The 23,792-nt window shown below is 45.2% G+C and overlaps 1 protein-coding gene across 1 annotated transcript; it reads left to right on the top strand.

Moving 5' to 3' along the window:
- The first annotated feature begins 4,725 nt into the window (after positions 1 to 4,725).
- LOC110585500 (dehydrogenase/reductase SDR family member 2, mitochondrial-like) lies at positions 4,726 to 12,207 on the top strand. Its single transcript, XM_021695692.1, has 7 exons — positions 4,726 to 4,865; positions 7,640 to 7,817; positions 8,891 to 8,992; positions 10,201 to 10,271; positions 11,062 to 11,113; positions 11,656 to 11,802; positions 12,148 to 12,207. Exons 1-7 carry the CDS (start codon positions 4,726 to 4,728, stop codon positions 12,205 to 12,207), a joined length of 750 nt encoding a protein of 249 aa, XP_021551367.1.
- Positions 12,208 to 23,792: the final 11,585 nt, after the last annotated feature.

Genomic DNA, 23,792 nt, shown 5'->3' with positions numbered 1-23,792 from the left:
ATATGCTCAACCAGCTGAGCCACCCAGGTGCCCTGCCTTTCTATTCTCTATCTCCTGAGATTCTTTTTGCCTGTCAGAAACCTGTAGTGTGGGAGCCTGGGTGGCTCAGTTGGTTAAGCGACTGCCTTCGGCTCAGGTCATGATCCTGGAGTCTCGGGATCAGGTCCTGCATTGGGCTCCCTGCTCAGCAAGGAGTCTGCTTCTCCCTTTGACCTTCCTCCCTCTCATGCTCTCTCTTTATCATTCTCTCTCTCTCAATAAATAAATAAAAATCTTAAAAAAAAAAAGGAAATCTGTAGTGTAGTTTTTTGTTGTTAAAAGGGAGGTTAAGGAAGATTAATGGGTAATAATATAAGGTGTTAAGGAATATTACTGAGGTTTCTTCTTGTATTAGTCAACTAGGGCAGCCATAACAGAAATGCCACAGATGGGGTCTTAAACAACAGAAATTTATTTCTCACAATTTTGGAGCCTGGAAATCCAAGATCAAGGTGTTGGCAGATTTGGTTTCTCCTGAGGCCTCTCTCTTTGGCTTGCAGATGTCTGCTTTCTCACTGTGTCCTCACATGAACTGTTCTTTGTGTGCACACATCCCTGGTGTCTCTTTTGTGTATCCAAATGTCCTCTTCTTATAAGGACAGTGGTCAGACTGGATTAAGTTCTACCCTAGTGGCCTCATTTTAACTTAATCACCCCCATTAAAGGCCCCATCTCCACTCCCAAGCCACACTCTGGGGTAATGGAGGTTAGGGCCTCAATATATGAATGTGGGGGTTGGGGGGGGGAAAACACAATTCAATCCATAACACTCCTTGAGATCAAGATTGAACTTGTTTTGAAACCCAGAGATTTAAGCAGAAAGTGCCTGGTTGTTTCAAGCTTTTATGTTGAATACAGATGTGAACTTATCTAGTCTCAGAGACCTATGATGTTGTTCCCTAAGAAGGGTTAGGTTAGCTATCTATATTACTTCTCTACTTGTGTGGGGGCTTAATAGTGGTAGAAAGACCTAGATAGACCACTCAGAAAATGGAATAGGAATAAGACCAAAAAATGAACACTAAAGAAACAAGTATTAGCTATTTCAGCCTGTAGGGCCTCAAATGGAATTTATGCCTCCTTGAGTGTGATCATCATTTATATAAAAACTATCAATTTCTAAAAACCTCCATGAGCTTTTTTTTTTTTTGTCCGTCAGAGAAAGCCCCAAATCCCATGGCCTTACCTCAGCGTCTCACCTTACCCAGGCGCTCGGCTCTGTTGCTGCTGGCCGCCTCTCTATCCCACCTCAGGCCCACTCTGACTAGACTCTGTGCCTGGAGCATTCTCAGCCCTAGCTACCAAGATGAGGGGACTAGTAGCTTCAAGCTCCATCCCACTCCTTTCACAGGTGCTTCCTCACCTCTTCTGCCCTGGATACTCACTCTGTCTCACTTCATCTCCCAGAGACCAGATACTTGTTTGTGCTGTGCTCGGTCTCAACAGCCAAGCTTGTGCCTTATTCCCCGACTCTGTCCAATTGTAAAGACTAATGATGAAAGATGTACCTCCCTTATTAAGAGGCAGGAGTACATATTACAGAGTAGATGTCTGCTTTAATAAATAATTGCTTTAAAGTGATTCTAGAAATATAAAAATAGCCCCAATTAATGAATTTGTATTTTATTCTCCTATAGAGCTTAGTTCAGTAGTTTTCTACAAGTCAGAGCCAAGTGAAGCTCTTTAAAAGCTTTTAGGTTGAAACAGTTTTAAGTTCAGAGGAAGTTGAGGTCCTGTGTACCCTTTATCCACAATTTCCTACTTCCTACCCATCTCCTAAATGATAGTACAGTATTCAAACCAGGAAACTGATAGATACAATCCACAGATCTTACTCAGATTTCACCAGTTTCGTATGCAATCTTTTGTGTGGGTGATGCTACACTGTTATCACATGCAGATTTGTGAAGACACCACCACAACTGAGATACAGAATTGTTCCATCACCACAAATATCCCTCATACTACCTCTTTAGAGCCACACCCATCTGCCTGCCCCAACCCCACCTCTAACCCCTGGCAACCACAAATCTCTTCTTCATATGTATAATGTTGTCCTTTTGAGAATGCTATATTAGTGGAATCATTAATGGAATTGCCTTTTTCACTCAACATAATTTCCTTGAGCTCCATCCAAATTGTTGCACATATCAGTAGTTTGTTTCTTTTTATTGCTCTAGAGTGTTTTCTTACACCAACCAAGTCTTCAACACCAGCTGGGTGCCCAATAATGTAATTCAATTGTGACATTAACTAGTTAGCGCCAGATGCCAGAGGTTTAAGGGTCCGGTCCCACTTGACTGCCTCCCAGTCCAGACACCAATTACAAGTCCCAAGTCACCCATGCTTCTGACCAACCAGCTACAAATTGGGAATCCCCACAACCTCCTTCTTAGGTTTGATGATTTGCTGGTATGACCTGCAGAGCTCAGGATAACATTTTGTTTACCTACGTTTACCGGTTTATTATAAAGGATACAACTTAGGAACAGCCATGTGGAATTAATGTATAGAGCAAGGTATAGATGTGTGTGTGTGTGTTTAGTTTCAATACCTCTTTCCAGAAGCTTTCTGAGCGTCATTATACAAGAGTTTTTATAGAGCTCTTCCTCCAGCCCCTCTCTCTCTTCCTGAGGTGGGTGGGTGGAGCTGTTGGTTCCAACTTCCTCATCACTTGGTCATTCTGGTGACCAACCCCATCCTGAGGCTATCTAGGACCCCCACCTCAAGTCACCTTACTAGCATGAACTCAGTTTGTGATTGGAAAGGGTCTCCTTCTGAATAACAAAAGATACCCCTATTACTCAAAAAGTCCCAAGGGTTTTAGGAGCTCTGTGCCAGGAACCAAGGATAGAAATCAAATATATTTTATTTTATACCACTGGGTAGATGTACCACACTTGGCTCAACCATTCATTGAAGGACTTTTGAGTCATTTCCAGCTTAGCTAATACAAATAAAGCTTCTATAAATGTTCATGTGCATGATGTTGTGTGGACATACGTTTTCATTTCTCTGGGATAAATGCCCAGGAGTACAATTGTTGGTCATATGGTAAGTATATGTTTATTTTTAAAGTTTAAGGGTAGCCAAGACAAATATATAAGTTCTGTGGGCTCAGAACAAGTAGCCCCTCCCTGAGGAAGTCAGAGAAGGCGGTAGAATTTAGATATTAAAATTGCAAACTATATTCAGTAGACTTGGTTTTGAACCTGAGCTTTTCTCTTTCTGGTGACAGATTGAACAATTTATCTCTTTGGTTCAGTTTACAGTTCTGCAATATGTGGATAGTAACTGCCATGAACTCAAAATGCTATCATGACTATTATATTTAAAAAGAGATCACGTAGAGTGCATAGCACTATGCTTAGGACATAATGGTCAATAAATGTGACATATGTAACAGACTCTGTTGGTGTCCTGCTTATGCCCCCCGGGCACTCACCTTTCCGTCCATGGAAGCCCAATGTCCAACAGCAAGCAGCTTTGACTTTTCCTGAATGTTTTTGAGCACAGGTGGAGCAGGTTGAAAATGCTACAGAATTAATGCTGCTCTGGAGCAGTCCTCAACAAACGACTGACAGGAGTTGAAAATATACTCTCATGAGATGAACCGAATATCCTGGTTTGCTTAGGACATGAGCAGTTTCATGGAATATGGGTCTTCCAGTGCTAAAACCTGCATTCCCGGAAAACTGAAATGGCTGGTCACCCTAAGTCCCCAGTGCCCTTGCCTTTTGGGTGGGATAACTCTGAAACTCAAAACTATTGCTCAGAGTTCTTCAGCAGGATTGACCTTCAGATCCCCATAGAGGTAATCTATTTGATAATGTACCTCTTATGGACAATCTTCCCTTCTATCTCTCTCCTTCCACTCTCCTAACATTGTTTCCCAGGGCCATCTCCAGGGCCAACCTGAGACAATTATTCCTTGATCTCCCCAGAAGGAGGTGAAAGATGTGGGTTGAGAGAAAGTTGTTGCAGAAATGTGGTGTTGCTGATGCAACTGCAATGGCAGAGGTGCCATGGGATCTTTGGGCAGGTGGACCAGAATAGTATGAAGGAGGGGTGAGGGTAGAGACCCCACAAAAGTTTGGGAACCAGAAGAGAGTAGGCTGGACTTTTATCTACAGTTGGATGAGAGTCATTTGTGATGAGGAGAAGCAATTTGCCTGTCAAATGCTAACAAGTTTGGTATCTCTGATGCAGGGGCTAAGGCTGTGGTTTCAGTGGGGAGCTGAGAGAAGAGGAGAGGAGGTTGTGGCAGACTGGGGAGATGACAAGAGCTTGGGCCAGGTGGTTGCAGCAGGCTGGGGAAAGTAGAGAAAAAGTTCAAAGCAGCATCTTTGTGGAAGAATGGATGTGTGAAGGGATGTACAAAGGTGAGTCTAAGAAGAGTAGAGTGATATTCCTTGTTTGGGGGTGTGGAGGTGTCAGGCAAGAATCACTCAGGCATCTACAAGCAGCCCAGCACCATGGCTGCCCACATCTGCTGCGGTGGTGTGGTTCACTACGATGAGGAAGGCTTTCAGGGGACAGGTCATGGAAAGGCACGAGCAGCTCTGTACTTCCCTGGGAAGTTTGAAGGATGCACGGAGACACAGATCCTATTGTATTTCTTGGTGTGATTGTCCTCCCAGGTTCTTCCTCAGCATGGGTCCAGACAGAGGGAAGTCAATGACTGCCATGCTCAGAGCTGCATCATTGGCCTTTAAGGGTCTTCATCGCTCCTTGGTGCCCCTCTCAGCAAGAATGAGCAGCAATAGGGCAGACAGGAGCCGTGCCCTGGCTGAGAAAGTGGCTGTGATCACTGGGTCCACAAAGGGGTAAGCGAATGGGAATCCTTCACTGGCATATCACAAGATGTTAGATCCCAGAGCAGGGTTGGCAGTCAATGCCTTTCTCATACATCCCTGCCTGACACCCCCACAGCTCCAGCATTTACAACTAACTCCAAATCTCAGCAACTCTCTCTAAAACATCTGGTTTCTGGGTTCCAAGAAGGATGTAGTTAGAAAACCAGGTGCTTCAGAGTAGTGTTGGAATCTAGTCTCTGCCACGTAATTGCTGGGTAACCCAAAGACATTTAACTTGTTATCATCAGGATAGCCCTTTCTCCCTGTCCTTCGTAGGCACATCACTGTGGTCTTTTTAGGGTCCTGGTCTACCAGGGAGAAGCCCAAGACCTACTTGCCTCTCAGACTCGGGGGTTTCACTGGCTGCAGAATGCCCGCCAGCACTCGGGCAATGGGCAGGGCAACATCTCAAAACCAACTCAGAGACTTTTCATAGATGAACCTCTCCTCTCGTCACATTTCTTCCAGTGTCCCTCCAATTCCACTCATCCTCTAACTGCCATAAGGAGCCATGATCTGTAATGAGTCATTACCGCAGGCATGAGGAAGGGAGTCTTCTGGTGTTGAGTGCTTCGGGGTCACCATCTTCCTTTTGACCTTTCATGGTCTATACCATCACCAATTTGGACCATTCAATTTTAGAACTGCTTAATCATTCCAGGCTTCCCAGACCCCCATGATGTTTTAAATCTTTGTGTGGGCTCCCAGTGCCCAGCCCTCATAACAAATGAATACATCCAAAATGCCAAGCAGTCCAGATAGTTTCCACAAGACAGGAGAAATATGCCTTCTGCCCTTTCATCATCGGGACTCAACCAGCCCCAATCAGAGCAGCTTCAGATCTCTTAAAGCAAAGAGAGGCAGAGGGGACAGAACATCTTTTTCAGCATGAAAGTTTTTCCTCTGCAGAGCAGAAGAAAGCCATTGGGCTTAGAGAAAGTAATTCCTATCAGAAGTCTCTGGCTAGAGCCAAGGGAGAAAATGCTGGGCAGCTGAAGATTCTCTACAGTTGAGGCTGGGTGCCCAGCACATTTACAAATATTCGTTTTAAAAACTCCCTTTAACCATTTCCTTACACCACACACAAAAAATAGACTCAAAATGGATGAAAGACCTAAATGTGAGATAGGAATTCATCAAAATCCTTGAGGAGAACACAGGCAGCAACCTCTTCGACCTCAGCTGCAGCAACTTCTTCCTAGACACATCTCCAAAAGCAAGGGAAACAAAAGCAAAGATGAACTTTTGGGACTGCATCAAGATAAAAAGCTTTTGCACAGCAAAGGAAACAGTCAACAAAATCAAAAGACAACCAATAGAATGGGAGAAGATATTTGCAAATGACATATCAGATAAAGGGCTAGTATCTAAAATCTATAAAGAACTTATCAAACTCAACACCCAAAGAACAAATAATCCAATCAAGAAATGGGCAGAAGACATGAACAGACATTTCTGCAAAGAAGACATCCAAATGACCAACAGACACATGAAAAAGTGCTCAACATCGCTCAGCATCAGGGAAATCCAAATCAATACCTCACACCCGTCAGAATGGCTAAAATTAACAAGTCAGGAAACAACAGATGTTGGCAAGGTTGCGGAGAAAGGGGAACCCTCCTACACTGTTGGTGGGAATGCAAGCTGGTGTAGCCACTCTGGAAAACAGTATGGAGGTTCCTCAGAAATTTGAAAATAGAGCTACCCTATGACCCAGCAATTACACTACTGGGAATTTACCCCAAAGATACAAATGTAGTGATCCGAAGGGGTACATGCACCCCAATGTTTATAGCAGCAATGTCCACAATAGCCAAACTATGGAAAGAGCCAAGATGTCCATCAACAGATGAATGGATAAAGAAGATGTGGTATATATATACAATGGAATATTATGCAGCCATCAAAACCCCGAAATCTTGCCATTTGCAACAACGTGGATGGAACTAGAGGGTATTATGCTAAGGGAAATAAGTCAATCAGAGAAAGACAAGTATCATATGATCTTACTAATATGAGGAATTCTTAAACTCTGGAAACAAACTGAGGGTTGCTCGAGTGGTGGGGGGTGGGAAGGATGGGGTGGCTGGGTGATGGACACTGGGGAGGGTATATGCTATGGTGAGCACTGTGAATTGTGTAAGACTGATGAATCACAGACCTGTACCTCTGAAACAAATAATACATTATATGTTAAAAAAAAAAAGATAGTAGGAAGGGAAAAATGAAGGGGGGGAAATCAGAGGGGGAGACGAACCATGAGAGACTATGGACTCTGAGAAACAAACTGAGGGTTTTGGGGGTGGAGGGTGGGGGGATGGGTTAGCCCGGTGATGGGTATTAAGGAGGGCCCATATTGAATGCAGCACTGAGTGTTATATGCAAACAAGGAATCATGGAACATTACATCAAAAACTAATGATGTAATGTATGGTGACTAACATAACATAATAAAATAAAATTTAAAAAATTAAAAAATAAAAAATAAAAACTCCCTTTAACAAAATTAATGTGAAAATTTTCTCACCTATAAAATATGATTGTTATACATAGTGAGATTTCAATGGGATAGCCTTGGTGAAGGCCCCATATGTAGTCAGATTCAATAGTTCTTCCTCCCTGCTTGGAAGGATTTGGAGGCAGCTCTTGGGCCATACTGTGGAACTCAATTTGTGTCTTATGATCAGGCTCCTAGGGGGAGGATGGGGAGGGGCTGAAGCCACCACAGCCATCTCTGCCCACAGGATTGGCTTCACCACTGCCCGCCGCCTGGCCCAGGACGGGGCCCATGTGGTCATCAGCAGCCGGAAGCAGCAGTATGTGGAATGGGCAGTGGCCGCGCTGCAGGGGGAGGGGCTGAGCGTGTCGGGCACCGTGTGCCACGTGGGGAAGGCCGAGGGCTGGGAACGGCTTGTGGCTACAGTGAGTGGCAGGGGTGGAAGGCAGATGGGGACAGGCAGGAGGCGGTTGAGGTCTCTAGCATTGGTATCTAGGCCAACAACACATGTGACCCAGGATAGGGTCCTGCTCAAGGGATAAAAAATGGACAACCAGTGTGGCTGAGAAGAGGTGCTCCTGGCAGGAAGGAACTCACATGGTCTAGACTAGAGGCTCATCATCAAAGGGTGGTCTGATGACCCCCAGTGGGGCGTGTCCTGGGAGCTTGCCGGGGACCCAGAATCTCAGATCTCTCCGGAGCTGCTGAATTAAAATTGCATTTAACCAGACCCCAGGTGAGTGTACCTGTTAGAGTTTGAGCAGCACAGCGCTAGTGCACCCTAGGTGTTGGGTTGGGGAGGCCACTAGAGTCGCAGTCTGGATTAAGACCAGTTCATGCTGGGGTGCCTGGGTGGCTCAGTCGTTAAGCGTCTGCTTTCGGCTCAGGTCCTGATCCCAGGGTCCTGGGATCGAGCCCTGCATCAGGCTCCCTGCTCCACGGGCCGCCTGCTTCTCCCTCTCCCATTCCCCCTGCTTGTGTTCCCTCTCTCTCTGTGTCAAACAAATAAATAAAATCTTAAAAAAAAAAAAAAAAAGACCAGTTCATGCGACAGTCTTGGAATGGGTGAGCTGTGAGGCAAATCTGGAGTGTGAAATGGGCAGATGCTTGTGGTGAATGGGTTCTTATATGTGCGACAAAAAAGGAGGAGGGTTTCCAGAGTGGAGGGAGGAGGGAGGAGGAATTGGTTAGAAATCTAAGAGGCGAAAGAAGGGGCAGCGTAGAAGCAGCGACCCCTATGAGTGAAGATCTGGACTGGGGGCCCAGCTACCAACTAGGCATCTTGTGGGGCAGAAATTAGATGCTTCCAGGGAGGTGAGAAACAAATATTTCACTCAACCTCTGATCTCTGAGATCTGACTCTGCCCCAGGATGGCCTCAGGCAGGAAGGGCTTGCTTACTTCACTCTAGGTCATCAGTCTGGCTGGGGAAGGAGAGAGGCTTCTGGGAACATTTTACTCCATTCCTTCCACTCCACATCCTGTCATTTCCTCCACAGGCCCTGGAGCATTGTGGGGGCGTCTACTTCCTGGTGTGCATGGCAGGGGTCAACCCTTTGGTGGACAGCACTCTGGGGGCCAGTGAGCAGGTGTGGGACAAGGTGAGGACTGGGGTAGGATCTTACACAGCCTGCGTGGTTCTCTGTCCACCATATTTACATGCACACAAACGCACGCATGCGCACGCACACACACACACACATAGTACCTAAGGTCCCTCATACTCCCGTCACTACTGACTCTGATGGGTGGGGGGATGAGCTCACCTGGGTCAAACCACCCATCAGGAAGCTAACAGGCACTACCATGGCCTGCGTATGCCAGGTGCCAGCAGCCTCCCTTCTGTTGACTTGACTCTCCTTGTGCTGGCCACTGCTACACAGTCCTGAGATGCCAGAAAAGATTTCTAGTCTGTCCACGGTGAAGGGTTCTGAGGCTGTCCCAGTCTGGACTCATGGGCACCCACTCTGATCCCTTCTGGCTGGCTGTCCCAGGGTTACCTCACCGGTCCTCAGACACAGCTGAGGGGAGGGACCCCATCCAGACTTGCCGTCCCCACTGGAACCCACCAAGCATTCTCGGGGCTCCTGTTGCCCCTGCTGTCCTGAAGGCCCCCTGAGAGGGCTCGGCACAGTCCTGACCCACCCCCTCTCCTGACCCTGTCGGCAGAGATGGGTCAGTGGTCAGGGTGAGCCATTCCCTCCTTGTGGAGTCTTCTTCCGCTGACCAGCTCCTGCCATCTGTCTTTGCAGACCCCGCCCCACCTTCTCTGTTCGGTTCTCACGTTCCCTGGCCTTCCGGACCCAATTCCCAGTTCCCCCTTCCCACTTCTCAGTCATACTCAGGCTTTTCCAATTAAAAAAAAAAAAATGGTTGTGAACATTTCCTGACAGACTGATGCTCAGTGTGGATTCCCTCTCTCTCTCTCACCCTCACCTCCCTTAAGGCACTCACTAAAAACAAGTCATCTTGATTTCCCCCCTTCTCTTTTCTCCAGCATCCTCTCTGGAGGGCCATGTTGACTGGGGAGAAGCGGTATGGGGACCAGCAGAGGGAGGGTCTCCCAAACCACAGCTTGTTGGTTCCCCTGTGACCTGGGCAGGACAGGAACTTGAGAATCCAACACAGGCCCTTGGATTCCTTCTCCTAAAGGACCCTGTCCCTCGCACACAAAGAGCAGGACCCAAGCTCTGAGGCTACGGGAAGTGCCTTGGGTCCTGCTCTGGCCACAGGTCTCCAAGTGACCAGTGAGAATGGGCACTGGACAGACCTCATCTTTCCTTCTCCTCTGCGTCTGCTCTGATTTCAGATCCTGGACGTGAATGTGAAGTCCCCGGCTCTGCTGCTGAGCCAGCTGCTGCCCCACATGGAGAACAGGGGGTGCAGCAGGGCCCTGGGGTCTTCATGCTTGGGTGTCCTCTACCCTACAGGAGGCATTTGGGCAGGGGCCCAGGAAGTGGAGGGTGGTGGTAGAAGTGGGAGGTGTGTTCTTTGGGAAATGTTCTCCATTCCCACACCTACCCTCTTCCCCAAGGGATGTGACAATTATAAAGAAGAGAAACATTTGCTGGGGGAGGGGGGAAGAACCTGCCTTCCAGGTCCTCAAAAAACCTGTCACAGGCCCTTGTTCTTTGGATCTCAGAGAATGCAGGGACCTTGCCCCTGTAGTGGCAGCTCCAGGGAAGAAGGGTCCAGAAGGCAGGACCTGGAGCCCCAGCTCTGGTCCCTTGACTCCAGCCCTCCTCTGTGAGCCATCTCACCGGTTTCCTTTCTGGTTAGAGGCACTGTGGTACTTGCTCCTCCTCAAGTCACTTTGTGTCCTGGGCCACCCAGAAGCAGCTCAGGCTGGGACAGTTTGGCGGCACACCGACCTCACAGGGGTCTATGGCTCAGGAGTATTACTAGGGCTCTGCTCTCCAGAAGTGCTGCCTCTCAGCCTTGGGTCCCCCGCCCAAGGAATCCCTCCCTGGCTGTGGTCACTGGGTAACATTGACTCCGCCATTGACCTTACTGTGTCTACCAGCTTCTCGCCAGTGTTCCAGATAGTCTCTCACCTTATCATGAATCTTGAGCCGGTTTCCTCTTACTGTGAAAGGATAATTTCCTGGCTCGTCTGGGCTCTTAGTTGGACGCACCTGTCATCTCGTCTCATCCACCTTTCTCCTTACAGGACAGGCGCCGTGGTTCTGGTCTCATCTATGGTGGCCTGTGTGCCAATGCCAGTGAGTGTAAAACCCTCTGGACAGGGCTGGGTGAGGGGCAGCGGAGTCTTGTTTCATGGGAGGTCCTACTGTGGGGTGTGGGAGAACTGGTTATACATGGGAGTTGAGATGAACTTGATTGCTGCAGATTTGGGATTATAATCTCACTTCGCCATAACATCTCTGAAAGCTAGGGATGTTAAGCCGTCTGTCCAGGGTATGCACAGTTTATGGTAAAGCAAGTTCTGAGTCCTGGGATTTCCTCATTCCAGTTTCCTGGCTGAATTTTGGAAAGCACAGTGTGGCTTTCTCCGTTCCAAGCTTGGACACATATGGCAGTGACTTCCTGGCATTTCTCTAAGCTTGGGCAAGGCCCTCTATCTCAGAACTTCACCCCTTGAAAATGATTGTAGATGGGGAAAGGTGGCAGAAGGGATTTTAGTTTGGGCCAAAATCAAGTGCAGCTTCTTAGTCTGAGACCCAGAATCACAGCTCCGGCTGTTCAGGTGACTTTTCCTCCTGCCAGTTCCAATCCGCTCTGTCTACTTCCTTCTGCTCTTCAGAAGCTGGGAGTCTACAACACCAGCAAAACGGCACTGTTGGGTCTCTGTAAGTCTCTGGCTGTGGAGCTGGCACCAAAAGGCATCCGAGTGAACCGTTTGGTGCCAGGAATAATCAAGACTGACTTTATCCAAGTGGTGAGGATCACGGTTTTTGCTCCCCAACCCCTGCCCCACAGTCCCCACTGGTCCCTTCCCTGGCCAAGCTCGTGGGGCCTATAGACACCTGCATACTTGGATTACAACCTCAGTCCAGGCCCATCGTTCTGAGGCTCTGCCCCACAGCCTTTGGCCCCAGCGGCCTCTCACTTTCCTGCAGAATGGGGTCTCTATTCTCGGTAGGGAGCAAAGCAAAGTTCTGCCCCACTCCTCTCTGCTGAACAGGGTCATCCTCCCACAGAGGCATCGATCTGCCATGATGCCCTTCCCACCACCCCTGCCCTACCCCCGCCAAAAGGCCTTCTGCCTAACCCTGACTCTGAAATCTCTCCTCAGGAGAAAACATTGCCATACTTGCTACCTGACTTCAATGACATCAATGGATTGCAGTGGTAGGTAGTGTTTGGGGTCTGTGGCTACTCTGAAGCAAAGTCCAAGTTCAAGAAGAGACAGAGCCCTGATTTTCCAGTCTGCTGCCTGTTCCCCCCTTACTGAAGTCTGAGAATAGCACAGCCTGGGGCTAAGGCTGTTCCCTTTGGAGGAGGGAACATAGTTTAGCCCATAACATCAATCTTGTCAAGGCCCCTTCTGTCCCACCCCACCCTCCACCTTCATAGAGGAGGCAGAAACAATAATCTGGGAACTCCAACTTCTCATCCTTCCTGCTGGCTTATGAATTTGTCTGTGAGAAGTTCTCTCCTTTCCTCCCTCCTCCCCTCAGTGAAGGGTGTCCTCCCTTTTTTAATAACTCTCGCAACTAACCCAAGATGGCTCCCACCTGTGCTCTAGCTGGGCTTCTCTTCCCACCACGTTGGGGTCTTTGAGCTGCCAGTTATTCTCTCATGTGTCTCTTCAGTACCTCCTGTGGCAGATTTAAGCCAGAGCACTTGATCTACCACATCTGGCTCCACAGATCTCAAAACACTTTTGCACCCATGACAGGTCCTTTTCATGTTATTTTGTGTTTGGGACTCTGCCGGGGGCTATGGGCTCCTTGCCTGGAGCAGATGTTCTGTGCAGTTATTTCCCTCCCGGGGTCTGAGGAGAGGAAGGATGGCTTCTCCCTGTGAGTGCCTATATTCACTCTACCTTTGGGGGTGGGGGCAGGTGGGGAGGCCAAGTGATGCCAGTTCGGTAATTCCTGGCTCACTCCTGGTTTGGGGGGCTGCTGGCAGTCACTCCTTTTCCTGAGTCGGGAGGAAGAGTTTGTGGGTTCCCAGAACTTTTTTTTTTTTTTTAAGATTTTATTTATTTATTCATGAGAGACAGAGAGAGAGAGACAGACAGAGGCAGAGGGAGAAGCAGGCTCCCCGCAGAGCAGGGAGCCCGATGCGGGACTCGATCCAGGGACTCCAGGATCATGACCTGAGCCGAAGGCAGTCGCTTAACCAACTGAGCCACCCAGGCGCCCCGGTTCCCAGAACTTTTTGCTGCGTTCTTGGCTTCCTTGTTTCCAGAGCCACCCGTACTACCCCTTCCCTTACAAAGCTGTTTTCGTCCCATGTCAAAAAATCATTTGAAACTCGGAGGTAGGGGTGCCTGGGTGGCTCAGTTGGTTGAGCGACTGCCTTCGGCTCAGGCCATGGTCCTGGAGTCTCAGGATGGAGCCCCGCATCGGCTCCTTGCTCAACAGGGAGTCTGCTCACCCCTCTTGTGCTCTCTCTCTCTCATTCTCTCTCTCTCTCAAATAAATAAATAAAATCTTAAAAAAAGAAACTTGGAAATAGGCAGAAGAGCTGGCAGAATATTTTCAGTGCAGTGTTGGGCTTGACTTTCTGTCATCTCTGAGCAAAGGTTAATGTGTAGGTTTTTGTCTGTTAGAGATGCAAATAATCCTGTCTATTAGAACAGACGATGCCAAAGCTATGTTTTATTGTCTCGTCGGACGTTAGGCAGTTTTGTGTCTAACCCCCAAATCTTATTCTAACATTCCCCATCAAAACCTAGCTTCTCGAATGTTCTTTGCATTAGCCTTTTTTTTTTTAAAGATTTTATTTATTCACTTGAGACACAGAGATACAGAGAGAGAAAGAGAGAAAGAGCATAAGCAGGGAGAGAAGCAGAGGGAGAGGGAGAAGCAGGCTCCCTGCTGAGCCAGGAGCCCGATGTGGGGCTCCATCCCAGGACCCTGGGATCATGACCTGAGGCGAAGGCAGATGCTTAACCATCTGAGCCACCCAGGCGCCCCACTTTGCATTAGTCTTAACATCTTATTAGTTCTTTCATTAATTAAGGAGTCAAATCAGATTTTGACACCTGTTCATTTTTTTATTTGTATGAGAGTCATGGTATTATTTTTTTTTAAATTACACTTTAACACTGTTTTATGGTATGCAGGGGTAAACAAAAAGGAGAGGATTAAACTTTGTGGTAGAACCATTTTTATAAATTATGTTGCTGAACTTCTCTCTTTCTATTATTTGTTTATCTTTCACATGAAAAATTGTTTATATCCTCTTTCATTTATAAAGAGAAAGCTCCCAGTAATCCTTTATCATCCTGTGGCTGCCATATAATACCCTCTTTGTTTAATAAAGTGGTTTGAAAAAGTTTCGAGAGTTGTTTAAAAACTTGTCTCAGACCAAACGTCTAAGGCGATACATGAAAAACATCATTGAATACCTAAAGTTAATGTTAGACGGGTGTGAAACATTTCATGCCTACGTGAGGTCATCACAACAACAAGAAAGGAGTTCTTGATGCTTTCCTCCTGCCTTTGCTGCCAAGGTTTGACCTCTGCCAGGCATTTGCAGGGTCTCCACTGACCCTCTACCTCAATCAACTTTAACTACCTCTCAAAGTAAGTGAAAGCTTCCATTTGCAACACCTCTGCACAGACTTCCTCTTGTATCACCATAGAAACAAGACCCTCACGGTGGAAAAAGAAAATCCACATCTTAATGAGGAAGACTGCTGTAAAATAGGGATTAATGAGCTGAACAGCAAACAGAGTGGAAGTTGGAGTAGGCAGGAACTGAGTGACAGCAAGAGCCGTTGTAGGAAGGAGACACGATGTCTTGTTGGCCTCAGAAGGGAGAGACAAGATGCTGAGTCTAACTCCTATTCTATGCGCCTGAGTTCCTGCACATCACAGTACTGGCATGCAGGCTCCCACTCTGGGGGCGGAGCAGTGAGAACAGGCAGAATTCTCATAGCCCTGAGTTGCCTTCATATTATTTGGGGGGATCGGGCAAAACTGACATGTGAGATTTCATAAGTGTTAGGGACTGAATGGTCGCATTCCCCAAAAATTCATGTTGAAATCCAATCCCCAAGTGTGGTGGTATTTGGAGATGGAGACTTTCGGAGGTAATTAGGTCCTAAGGGTGGAGCCCCCGCAATAGGATGAGTGCCTTCTAAGAAGAAGGCTGGCGAGCTAGCCTGTTGTGAGGGCACACTGAGAAGTCAGCAGTGTGCAACCCCGAAGAGGGTTTTCACCAGAACCTGACCATGCTGGTACCCTGGTCTCAGACTTGTGGCCTCCAGAAATGTGAGAAGTCAATTTCTGTTGTTCTTAAGTCACCCAGTCTATGGTACTTTGTTACGACAGCCGGATTGAAGACAATAAACTTAACAAAGAGAGTGTGCAAATGAACGAGAAAAATAGTTTCTAAATAGGTAAGTGGGCAAAATTTATGAAAAACAGTGCATAACGAGGAAATCTAACCAGCCAAAAAACATACGAAAAAATTCAACTTAATTAGTAATTAAGGAACTGTAAACAGAACCAATAATGCATTACCATGATGCTCATCAAATTGACAAAGATTTTTTATTGTTATGTTAATCACCATACAATACATCATTGGTTTTTGATGTAGTGTTCCATGATTCATTGTTTGTGCATAACACCCAGTGCTCCATGCAGAACGTACCCTCTTTAATACCCATCACCAGGCTAACCCATCCTCCCTGACAAAGATTTTTAAAGGACCATACTTAATGGTGATGAGGGATGAGATGAGTATATTCATACATTTTGGGTGGAAACGGAATCTCTACAACTTTCTGGGAAATTGATTTTGATGGGATGAATCAAGAACTTCAATCCATTTAATCCAAGATTTCCACTTATAGGAATCTAGACTAGAGAAATAATTTATGAAATGTTGAGTGCAACATTATTTGTAAAATCAAAATACTGGTAAAAGCCGAGAGCTCCCAAATAAGGAAATTGTTCATTGTGTGTATCCCACCAGTCTCCCCTTGCTCACCTCACTTCAACCACATGGCCCTCTCTGCTGTGCCAGGAGCAGGACAGGCTTGCTCTAGCATTCAGACAATTGCTTTTGCTCTTGGCTCTCCTTGGAATACCCTTCCCCCAGATACCTGCATGGTTTGCAACCTTCCCACATCCAGGTCTTTGATCAGATGTTGTTAGTGACACCCTTTTAAAACCTGCACCCCTCTACCATATTCCTCTTCCTGCCTTCATTTTTCCTCCTAGTCCTTAGCCCCCTCTAACATGCTCGATTACAAGTCAATCTCTCTACAAAGTTCATCATTATCTGGTAGCCTTGAAAAAGGTTTTAAATTTTAAAGCCCAATTAAATTCTGCATTTCATTGCAGTGTAAGTTATTCCATGTTTCTAAAAATAAGACAGCAAGAAGGACCTTTGAGTCAAATCAAGTAAAAGGGCAGAGACTCCAAAATGTGAAATCGGCTGAGTGAGAAGCTGTCTTTCCTTGTTATATTATAGTGATTAAGCTGGTTAAACTCTTCCGCACTGCAGACCAGGATGGTAGAAAATATTGGCTGTGTAGAGGAGGAGAAATAAATTACCCTTTACTCTTCTAGGTTTTCGGCTGAGATACCCCCGGTAACAAAAAAGAGCTTAATAGGAAAAAACACAAATTTAATTTCATACCTACAGGGCCCCAAAGATGTGAGACCCAAAGAAACGACCAAAGCAGGCAGCTTTTATTTTATGTTCTGACAAGGAAAAGATTAATTTGTGAAAATGAACAAGACAGAGAAGTTGGAGCTTGGGGTAAATTAGAGAGGAAGTAATAAGGTTTGTTTATGTAGCCTTCTCGGCTCCAAATTCCGTGTCTCTGGTGATAAGGACGTCCCCTTTCCTCTTAGCACAGAGAGGGTACATTTCACACCGGAGATTTCTTTTCTGCTTTTAGGGAGACAAAGGACGGTCAGAGTGTCCTTCTTGTATCAGCTGTTTCTTATATAACTTTAATTCAAAATCATCAATATGCACATTTTGGGGTGGCCTGCCCTGAACCCCCTCAGCTGCTTCTTGCTGCCTTTAGAAAGACAAGCTTTGATCTGAGCTGACCAGGCTGAAAGCAGAAAGGAGACAATACGCAGCTCTGTTAACAGAGACCCTTCTGCCCATGGCAAGATTGCTGAGGCTCAGTTACTCTCACTTCTTGCAGAATTGCAAAACTCAGACTTTCTGCCCTGTTCTAAAATTAGCATAAAAGGCAAGGAGTGGGGTGGGAAACAGAACAGGGGGATAAAATTGGGACACCTGAGAGGCAGAGAAACGAAGGAAGCCAGAGTCCTTGGGCTCTTCCCACACACCTTCTTCCTTGAACTATGATTTAGGGAATCCTTCCTAGTGTGGGCTGCTGCCTGATCATGGGCGCAGATTATCCTGCCTTGGCTTTTGTCTCACAAAGCCAAGAGGGAAACAGTCAGATTTATAACAGCTCCTCCCAACTCCCCCCTTGCCTCTATAAAAGAGTGTTCCTCTCTTTTGTTCTCCAGACATGCCCACGGTTTTTTCCGTAGCTTGCATGTACCGAGTTGCCATTCTCTGCTATTCCTGAATTAAATCCATTTTGCTGGTCAGATAACTGGCAGTTTTATTTATAAGGTTAACCACATGACATAATAGATCCCTCTCTTGTTAAGTGAGTTTGAGTTGGGTTTCTGACACTTGGAACAGAAAGGGTCCTGCCTCATACTATAACTGACCATCCAGTCTTCCATGGACCACAACCTGGCTTGGGTCCCAGGACTCCTCTGCAACGTTCACCACTGATTGACTTTCTGGGTCTAAATCTGATGAACCCTTTTGGATCTTTACCTTCCTGGATCTATTTATTGAGTTTGATGCTATTTATGATTCTTTTCTTGAACTTCTCCTCCATTGACTTTTAAGAGACACTGGCTTTTTTTTTTTGGGGGGGGGGGGGGGGTTGTTCCTACTTTTTTGTTTCTCCTTAATTTATTTTCCAGACCAGTGCTTTTCTCTAAAATGATTTGCTACCAGTGTTAGGCTCTTGACCTTCTTATTGTCCTCACGAGACAACTTCTCCCTGGGTGACACCGTTCATGGCGGAAGCTTCAGGATCTTTAGACTCTCGACTTCTAGACTCATATAGTCCACTGCCAACTGGAGGTCTCCTCTCAACTTGCCTCAGATACCCTCAAAAGTAACATCTCAAATCCAATCTTGTCATTTACCCACCCAACTATGCCCTTCCTCTTTTGCTCCAATCAAAGTGACTGGTACCACATTTAAGCATTTGTCTTGGTTAGGAATCTGAGTATCATCACTGGCTCTTCCTGTTCTTTATCTTTTCATCAAATTCTGTCAATTATATTACACAAATATTTCTCAAATCTGTAGCTGCATATCTTACTGCTTTTGCCTTAGTTTGGTCCAGGACGATATAGGCTCTACATCGCAGGACTCCAGGAGCATCCAGGTAACCTCATGGTGAATGGAGTCTGATGGTAATGGCCCTGATTTAGGCCCTCATAACTTCTGACTTGCCTTTCTGCTACTTCTTTCTGATGTTCTCCTCACCTCCAGACTTGTTTCTCTTAAACCTTCTCTCCAAGTGGGACAGAAGATTTCTTCTTTTTTAAAGATTTTATTTATTTTAGATAGAGAGAGAGCACATGTGCTCAAGAGCTGGGGGAAAGGCAGAGGGAAAGAGAAAGAGACTCTCAAGCAGACTCTGCACTGAGTGTGGAGCCTGATGCAGGGCTCTATCTCATGACCCTGAGATCATGACCTGAGCCGAAATCAAGAGTCTGACTCTTTTTTTTTTTTTTAAAGATTTTATTTATTTATTTGAAAGAGAGAATGAGAGAAAGCACATGAGAGGGGGGAGGGCCAGAGGGAGAAGCAGACTCCCTGCTGAGCAGGGAGCCCGATGCGGGACTCGATCCAGGGACTCCAGGATCATGACCTGAGCCGAAGGCACTCGCTTAACCAGCTGAGCCACCCAGGCGCCCAAGAGTCCAACTCTTAACTGACTGAGCTACCCAGGTGCCCAGCAAAAGATTTCTTCTAAATGAAAATGAGTGTATATTAATTTTCTGCTACAAATTTTACTGCTTGCCTTATTTTTCTACTTTAATCTTTTACCAGTTCAACTCTCTTTCTGTGCTTTTGTCTTATCAAATATTTGAATTTCCCCAAGTGTGCCATGCTTTCTTCTGCCCCATGCATTTGCATATATGCCCCTGGTGGTTTGAAAATTCATCCTTCCATCTTGCTAACTTATTTATCTACCTTCCAGATTCAGTTAGGATTAATGTCCCAGACCATCCCAGTCTGAGTTGGTAAATTTTCCTATCTTTGTCTTATAGTCACACCTTACATTTATCTCTATAACGGCATACAACACACCCTGTTGAAATATGTACTTACTTATCAGTCTTGTCCATTAGATATAAATTCCTTGAGGGAAGACATCTTGTGTTATTTATCTGAGTTATTTATTCTCAGGTCTTGGTATGTCACTTGGTGCATATTAAATGCTCAATAATTCTAAGAAAATGGTAAAAAGTAAAACAATTTTTGGCATCTGGCAACCAGCCAGTCCAGTCACATATGTTGTGAATATATATATGAAATTATATATATATCTGACAAAAGTCATACAATTTAAAGATCAAAATTTAAACAAAGTTAAAATTTGGAGTAATATTTAGGTATAACCTTAAAGTAGATGAGATATTCTTAAACATGGCATGAAACCCAGAGTTCATAAAAGAGAAAGATAAATGAAAAAGATAAATGTATTTGGCTACATAACAATTCAACATTTTTGCATGGCAAAAGATACCATAAATTACGTCAAAGACAAATGATAGATTTGGAGCAAATATGTGCAACACATATGATTGATTATATAATGAGCTCCTATAGATCAATCTATAGGATCTATAGGATCCCCCCCAAACCACAACAAACCACAAACAGTTCAAAGGCATAATGGAAAAAATATGAAATAAGAAATTCATAAAACATATAATCTAAATGATCGATAAACATGAAAAGATACTAATTTCTAGTAGTAAAGAAAATTCAAATTTAAGTAAATATGCAATAACATTATTAATGTACCCCATAATCTTCACCCTCTCTCCTAAATAAAAAGGAATCTGAAACTAATAGCCTGGTTTTTACTTTTTGCACCTTTTTCTGTTCCCAAAACTATATGCAAAGTATGATTACAATTACATAGCATTTTCTTGTTAATATTTTTTAGTCATAATGATTTATTCAGTATTTCATATTATCTTTTGAACTGAAGTATAGTTAATGTACAGTATTATATTAGTTTCAGTGATTCAACATTTATAAACATTACAAAACGATCACCACTGTAAGTCTAATTACCATCTGTCACCATACAAAGTTATTACAATATTATCGACTATCTTCCATCCCCGTGATTTATTTATTTTATAACTGAAAATTTGTACCTCTGTATCCCCTTCATCTATTTGATGTACGTCCCCACCTCCTCATGTCTGGCAACCACCAGTTTGTCTCTGGGTTTATGAGTCCGTTTCTGTTTTGTTTTGTTTGTTTTGAAATCATACCATATTTGTCTTTCTCTGTCTGATATTTGTTTTTGTAAAAATGGTAAGCATCTCTCTGCTGCTTGATAATATATAAGGAACATCCATTCAGGTGAATAATACATGCATGATTCATTATTTTGATAATCTGCATAATAATCTATTGAATGGATATGCTATAATACATTCAAATTTTTGTTCATTTATTGGACAGAGAGAAAGAGGGAATATCCCCTCTAGGGCTAGGACTCTACAGGAATTATCCTCTGCCTATACAAAAAATAGGAATTAGATTGACATTAGGGGTGCCTGGGTGGCTCAGTCGTTAGGCGTCTGCCTTCGGCTCAGGTCATGGTCCCGGGGTCCTGGGATCGAGTCCCACATCCGGTCCCCCTGCTCCGCGGAGAGCCTGCTTTCCCCTCTCCCACTCCCACTGCTCGTGTTCCCTCTCTCGCTGTGTCTCTCTCTGTCAAATCAATAAATAAAATCTTTAAGAAATAAATAAATAAAGTCTTTAAAAAAAAATGAGGGGCGCCTGGGTGGCTCATTCGGTTAAGCGTCTGCCTTCAGCTTAGGTCATGGTCCCGGGGTCCTGGGATCGAGCCCCGCATCGGGCTCCCTGCTCGGCGGGAAGCCTGCTTCTCCCTCTCCCACTCCCCCTGCTTGTGTTCCTGCTCTCGCTGTGTCTCTCTCTGTCAAATCAATAAATAAAATCTTTTTTAAAAATTTAAAAATGAAACACATTAAAAAAAAAGACTTTAAACTATTCATATCTGTCTCCTAGAAATTCTACTGATCTGTCTTTTAGCCTAAAGATTTAATTAGGTGGAGAAGCAAAGCTTTGTCAACAAAGATAAACACAGCATTATATGTAACAAAGAAAAGCCAAAATCAATCAATCAATCAATCAACAACGGGGAAATTTTTAAATTAATTGTAGATGATTTATGAGGTGGCACATGCATCTTCTAAAAGTCATATTTTTAAAGACTATGTAATGCCATGAAGACTGCTCAGGGTACAATATTAATGGTGAAAACAAAACAAAACCAACAAACCCATGGGTTTCCTGGTAAAATACTTTGTAGCCTAGAAGTTTGTTCCTGTAATATCTACCTACACTTAGTTATATAACTAAACAAACCATCACAGAACACTAGGATCAACCGCCAACTTACAAAAACTAGATATTCAAGAAGAAGGTGTTGGAAAAGTTCATTGCATATGAAGGGACATTGGGGTTTCTGCAGAGAACAAGAGGGCCCCTTTCACTCAATGCAGTTTGTTCTGCTAATCTGTCAGCCAGCTGCGATTGCATACCAATGTTCCCAATGTGGTGCTACAGCAGAGAATAAGCGGTCATGGTCTTGAAGGAATTGAATGTGCAATGTCAGAAATACAGAGGAGTATGTCACCAACTAAAATAGGTCATCAGAGTTCTTACAAACATGCACTGAGTGAAAGGCAGAATCATAGTTAAGCTGGTGGCTTGAACATCAAATGACACTCTTGATATGGGACCCACATAACTTCTAAAATCTTCCCACAGGTTACCATTATCCTCCCCTAACTTTGCACTCACTCCCACCTGGGGCTCTCCCACTATCATATGGTCATATTATGCTATACCCCCCATTTTGTCTTCCCTTCCTACTTCCACCCAAAGGTAAGGGCTCTGTGTGTAATGAAGCCAGCTGTAGACAGATCCAAAGGATTGGCCTATATGGGGGGTCTGGGATATGCCCATGTGTGTGTGCATTTGTGGGAACTGAAAAGCTCTTCTGATGCTTAAATGCCTCAACAAGAAGACTAGCAAGTGGAGTAGGGAGGGGAGGCTGAGCTCAGGGGGAATGTTCTGGAGGAGGATGGAGGACAGAAGGGATGCGTTGAACCCAACTTTTTTCTTTTCCCCTAGGCAAAGAACTTTATTAACCTTGTTTCAAACTTTATTCCCAGTCTTCTTCAGCCTAATTAGCTGCAAAGAGTGAGTTGTGTGTAAGCAAAAACTGAAAAGAGCTGCAGCATCCAAGGGGCTTGGCTTAAAAACATTAGAGATCTAGATTTCATCAGATCCATGAACAAAATTCCAAAAAGCAGTCATAATATAAAAGAGCAGGTCCCAGTAACTTCTTCAAGTTTTATCTTCTTCAGGAGTTGACTCAATTCAGTTTGCTTCATCCTTGGAAGCTTCCTCTGAATTCTCCAAAAGATCTGGAACTTCATCATCAACCTCTCTGGTAGCAAGTGTGCTTCTCCATCCACAGATTGCATGGGCAGAGCTTCAGCCAGTCTCCTTCAACTAGTCAGACGGTCTGCACCAAGTTGGTTTAAGACCCTGGGTAGCATTTCTGTCAGCTGCTCTGTCTCCGCGTGGCTTGTGATGGTGGAAGTGTTTGCTGCCAGGGATGCCTGCACTTTAGGCTTGTGAAAGTGGACCACTGTTCTTGGTTTGTGAACCTATTCACTTCTTCGGTACCAGAGGTATTGTTTACTCCTAACTTCTTTAAGGAGAATTGAAGTGTTTGTTCATCTGCTGTAGCCGTTCTATGAACCCCCTTCTTCTTTCGGGGAGGGGTTCCTTTCCCACCAATGCGCACTGGTCCTGGCAGTTGGGCAAGTTTCTCCTGGTTCACGATAGTTTCTTTCATCTTATTGGAGCTGAAATGGGACCATGCAGGGGGGACGGGGGTGCACTAGGGTTGGCGCTCAGGGGTCTCAGGCAGACCAGCCGAGATTAGGTGCACACACATGCACTGAACCCAACTTTTATTTTTTTATTTTTATTTTTTTAAAGATTTTATATATTTATTTGTCACACAGAGAGAGCACGCACAAGCAGGGGGAGCGGCGGGCAGAGGGAGGAGCAGGCGCCCCGCTGAGCAAGGAGCCCAATGCAGGGCTCTATCCCAGGACCCTGGGATCATGACCTGAGCTGAAGGGAGATTCTTAACCAACTGAGCCAGGCATCCCTGAACCCAACTTTTAAATGTCTGTGCCCATGGGAGAGAACATCTGAGAATCTACAGAGGGGAACTGCAGCGGTCACAAAGCTCTCCTTCCATAAATCAGGGAAAGGTCATTGGGACCCACATCCCAGGTTAAGGGTCTGACCTCTCCAGAAGGGCATCTCTTCTCCTAGGGAATACGGGTGGGAATATCCCCTCTAGGGCTAGGACTCTACAGGAATTATCCTCTG

The sequence above is a fragment of the Neomonachus schauinslandi genome, chromosome 9 (assembly GCF_002201575.2).
Source record: "Neomonachus schauinslandi chromosome 9, ASM220157v2, whole genome shotgun sequence".
Taxonomy (NCBI): Eukaryota; Metazoa; Chordata; class Mammalia; order Carnivora; family Phocidae; genus Neomonachus; species Neomonachus schauinslandi.
The sequence above is the reverse complement of the archived record's forward strand: the minus strand, read 5'-3'. Positions and strand labels throughout refer to the sequence as shown.

Bases quoted from the DNA above. Each gene is read 5' to 3' on its own strand.
- LOC110585500 (XM_021695692.1), top strand. From the start codon at position 4,726: ATGCTCAGAGCTGCATCATTGGCCTTTAAGGGTCTTCATCGCTCCTTG. The intron at 4,866-7,639 runs GTAAGCGAATGG...CTCTGCCCACAG, and splicing joins ATCACTGGGTCCACAAAGGG to GATTGGCTTCACCACTGCCC. The intron at 11,803-12,147 runs GTTTTTGCTCCC...ATCTCTCCTCAG, and splicing joins TCCAAGTGGTGAGGATCACG to GAGAAAACATTGCCATACTT.